The following is a 4,692-nucleotide window of genomic DNA, read 5'->3' on the forward strand; positions in this document are numbered from 1 at the left end:
AAAGGGAGTAGTTGAATTCGATGGAATTAACAGTGACGATTGATTTAATTAGCGTTCGACAATTGCACGATCCAATTACACAATTTCATGGATGATTGAAAATAATATGTTCCCTGTAGCTGACGTATCGATAGATCAATTATCTCATCGATTCTAATTCTTTGACGTCACATTGTTTCTATTCTTCCTATTATTATATGCTTCGTTTATTAAAATTAAATAAACGTGAGATTATTTTACACGAGATTATGTCAATCATTATTTTAAATTTAAAAAATAAAATAAAATAAAATTAAAATCATTTTTTATGTATCAATTATATCTTTAAAAGAGAGTATATCCATTCCTTTCGATCATTAAAGATGGCTTCCAATTACAATTTTGCCCTCCTCATTATTAAAATATTTTACCTAACATATCTTTTCAAAATTTTTTCAAAATTTGTATGAGCTTTCTTAAAAGATATGTGTGAAATTTCAAATCACTGATATATTCCTTAGAATACGTATAATATTTGTTGAGACAAATGAAATTATTATTTATATTTGATAAAAAAAAATGATAATAAAATTAGCAATAAAATCTTGATATAACTGGAAACGAAAATTCTAAACTTTTGACCAGTATCTTAAAAAACAAAAAAATTAAGCAAATAAGTTATTTCAACTCAAGAAGAGTAGAATTTTTACCAACAGGATATAACTTTTCTAATATTCTCTATTAAATCCGATATAAAAAAACAATAGAAATCGTACGAATGTGCACGGACGTATAATTGTTGGCCTTTCAAAATCAGGAAGAAGATCATTACACGAAATTGTTATAAGCAGCATGATTACCCATGCCTTTGCAAGATGGATAAAGACGCAACGAAACATTATAATGTCCGGCGCATTAGCGATCTAATTAAATTATGACAAGGACGCTCGCCTTGAATTCTCTGTTGCAATACGAATTCGTGATGCGTTAATAATCCATTAATTGACGGATGGAAACGTATTGTCGTTCGAGATTAGCATCGTGATCATTCGAAGAAAACGGGGACACTAGGTCCATTCATTCATTTATTCATTCATTCATTCGAATGAAAACAAAATAATCGATGAAAGGAAAAAAAAAAAAAATTTAATAAAAGGAAAGAATTGCATACCAGAGGAAACAGAGATAAGCTAATTTGAATATGAATCGATTTTCCAACAATGATGTTATTATTGACATACGTAAATAAATATTATTGTGATTCATTCGAGATATTTTTGTCCGTGATAGATTCGAGAGAAAAATTTTATTTATTATTAAAAAAGATTTATCGAAAGGTATTATTGATAAAAGAAAATTCACGTACGTTCGAATAGTCTGAAAAAAAAAGGAATAAAGATAATTATTGTTATATAATAAAGAAAAATTTCCTCGTTGAAAAATTAAAATGAAATCAAGAAGATCGCCTAAAGGAACACGATGATTATGACATTTACAAGGCTAAAACAACGGAGAAAAACAGAATCATTAATCATACTTTCACTTAGCTCTATGTGAGCTATTCCATATTTCCATATTTCCTGCGTATCTTCGTTCATCGTAGAAACATGGATTAAATTTATTTATCTATTAATAATTATCTACCAATTTCCTTTTTTCTTTTTTTTCTTTTTTTGTTCAAATCATCTCACAATGACTCTCTCAGCCAGAAATTCTATCGATTATTCTATATCTGTACAACAAGATTAGCAATAAAATTTCTCATACTTTCATTTATCCGTCGACATAGAGACATACTGGTTTACTACCTATCTATCAGTTAGGCATGTCAATCGTCGATGTGGAAATTGTGAAAGTTGATAGAAATAGAGGTTTACTACAGGAAAAGCCTTTATTCGATAACCAAATGAATAAAATTTTCGTTTGATTTTAACGATGAATTTAAACCAGAAAAATACATCGCAGTAACTTCATAAAATGATCCATTTTTAAATAGATTGATATAGGCAATATATACACGAAAGAAAAGTTTGCAGATCCTAAGTGTAAAAAAAGATGAACTTAATTTATCTTAAATGTCATTCTCGAAAGATCGAAAGATTTAACGATTTCTCGTGAGATTTTGCATTTGATATAGGAATTAGATTAAGCCAAAATTATATAAAAAACAATAAACATGATCAATAACAATAATAATACTTGCAAAAATAAACTTACCATAAAGTGGACCAATCACAACCATAACGATGACCATGAGCACCAGCATCCTCTTCTGCCTATTATTCCTCCTCTGTTTGAACGCGACGCGGAAAGTCTCCTCGATATGTTTGAACGCGAAAAAGTCGATGATCGAGGCGCACACAGACATCTTCTCCTTATCCGCCTTTTCCATTTTCTTGAGATGCGGCTTAGGCGGTTCCTTGATCACCACTAATCCGTAAATGAAACTCAACACGTAGCACACGGTCGAGATGCTGAATACACCGTAGAATCCAAGCTTCAGATACAATATCCCGGACAAAGCCATCCCGATCGGGACACCGAGCGACAAGAAAACATTAGCAGCACCGATTCTTAGAGTCCTTGACTCGACGGACGTGATATCCGCGATATAACTGAAAACACCCATGAACATCGTGAACCAGCCCCCCGTCAACGCCGGCCAAAATGCCTCGAGCGCGCCCGTGGCCTCCATGGGCACCTCGTCGAAGAAGTACGTGCACAACAGCATGCTGACGCTGCTCAGAAACTCGCCAACGATGGGCAACAGCATGCACGGTTTCCTCAATCCGGTGCGGTCGCTCCAGGAACCCATGAACAGGATCAAGATGGTCGGCAATCCGCTGGACAGGGCTGTTTTCCACGTCTGCATACCGGCTACCAATTGCTGCACGGCGGTCTCCTCAGTCTCGTAGCCGGTAGTGTTCCTCCTGGCCAATGCCGTGCAAACGTCGTCGGGATAGGCCAAGTTCACCCTGCACGCTTTTTCCAAGCTCAGATTCTGCGTGGCGAGGGAGGCAAGCATGCAAGGGATCACGTAGCAAGCTATCATAGGCTCCACGGTGATGTTTCTTGTGAAGTAAGACCATTTCTGGCGCAACGTCATGGATTTCCAGACGACCGCCTTCTCGGATATCACCTGGTTACCGATCGTCTCTCCCCGTTTCTTTTCCATCGTGGACGAATTAGTTTTGTCCGCCATCTCTCCTTAAACAAACGCCGAGTTATTCGAAAAATGTGTTTAAGTAATATTCTTGCTATTTCTTTCTTTTTTTGTTTTTTTTTTTTTCGTAGTAGTTCTCTATCTATGTAACTCGTAATCTTCGTAATCAACTTCTCTTAACTCCTTGCCTCCTTCGATGTTGTGCCTTCAATGATGCCAAGTGAAAAAAACTTCCAAGCGTTCGCGATTAGAATCATGCGGGACGGCGTGTTCGACTCCTGGATACCGGGTGTTCGATTGTTCTCGAAAGACGAAGAGCGAAGGTGGAACAGAATCCTTTCGAAATTGATCGAATCATACGCGTGTGACATGAATTCTTCCTCCCTTCGTTGGCTACCTCCCTCTGGACCGATTTTACACGTTCGAAATAACTCTCCGCTCCTCGATAGACCGAATTTCGATCGGTCCGCGGGAGAGATCGTCTGACCGTCTACTCCTGGCTAATGCACCATTGTGCATTACGATACGCGTTTACCTCTTTCCCTTCTTCTTCCTCTCGGCCACCTCCTGGCTCTGCCTGTTCCTCCACCACCTCTGTGTTCCCTCCATCTGTCGGAGAGTAGTAGTTCGAGGGTACATCCACCTAGCCACGACGTGACACGACGAAACGTTGCCGGTGCGAATCGTTTCTACGACGATCGACAACCACGCGCAACGTCCACGCTTCCGGTTCCGCTCTTCGACGCTTTTTCGGGTCAAGGTTAGCCTTCGGTGTCTTGGATCCACTTGAAAGGATTTTCACTTGGAGTAAATGCATCGATGCATTTCGTTGTTGACCGTTTAATTTGGGTAATTTTTTTTTTTAATTTTTAATATATTCTTGAGAGAATATTTTCTACGAGATAACGCCTGTTTTAAGATCTTTCATTCAAATGATATCAATTATTCGAGCGTTTATTATATATATGATTTTTGATTTAGAAAGAAAGATCAAGTGAATCAAATGGAGAAAAATTATGGAATATTCTTCATATTCATTTTATTCGTACAAATGAAAAAAGTATCTTGAAATTTACAACATTGGTTGAGAATTTATTTTATGTTTAAACGTTTTCCTTTTATCTAATAGATATTTAAATTGTTTTTAAATTGTTGATTAGTTTTTTGTTTATTTCTCAAACGTTTCACTTTACAAAGTTAAAGGAATATGGGTCAAGCGCAAACACTTATTTGTCTCTGTTCGAGAACTACGTTCTTTTTTCTCTATTTGGACTTTTATCGTATTGGATGCATCAGGAGAATGTATGTGTAATTTTAACGTTCTCAAAAAAACATTTCTCGAAAATCTGGTTTTACTTCCTTGAAATAAAATAACTCTTTATAAATAAAATATCGTAAAATATTCGTGATAAGATATCGGTTCAATAATTATTACTTTAAATGTTCGAGATACATTAAATACATATCGAATGAAATAATTCAATTTAAAGAAAAATCTTTTTTAAAATTTCAATCAAATCCTTTTTCAATACATTTACAAAAAAAAAAAA

General features: G+C 35.7%; 1 protein-coding gene across 2 annotated transcripts in view; it reads right to left on the minus strand.

Annotated features, from left to right (window-relative positions):
• Window positions 1-3,261, minus strand: part of LOC102671352 (solute carrier family 46 member 3) — a 12,235-nt gene extending 8,974 nt beyond the window's left edge. The window contains exon 1 of one of the 2 annotated variants that reach the window (XM_031508766.1): window positions 2,197-3,261. In XM_031508766.1, coding sequence (XP_031364626.1) covers window positions 2,197-3,181 — 985 coding nt within the window. In that variant the 5' untranslated portion in view covers window positions 3,182-3,261. The remainder of the gene's footprint in view (window positions 1-2,196) is intronic. The other variant, XM_006612157.2, reaches the window with a different exon arrangement.
• Between the last annotated feature and the right edge of the window lie 1,431 nt (window positions 3,262-4,692).

This window comes from Apis dorsata, unplaced genomic scaffold, assembly GCF_000469605.1.
Source record: "Apis dorsata unplaced genomic scaffold, Apis dorsata 1.3 scaffold_99, whole genome shotgun sequence".
Taxonomy (NCBI): Eukaryota; Metazoa; Arthropoda; class Insecta; order Hymenoptera; family Apidae; genus Apis; species Apis dorsata.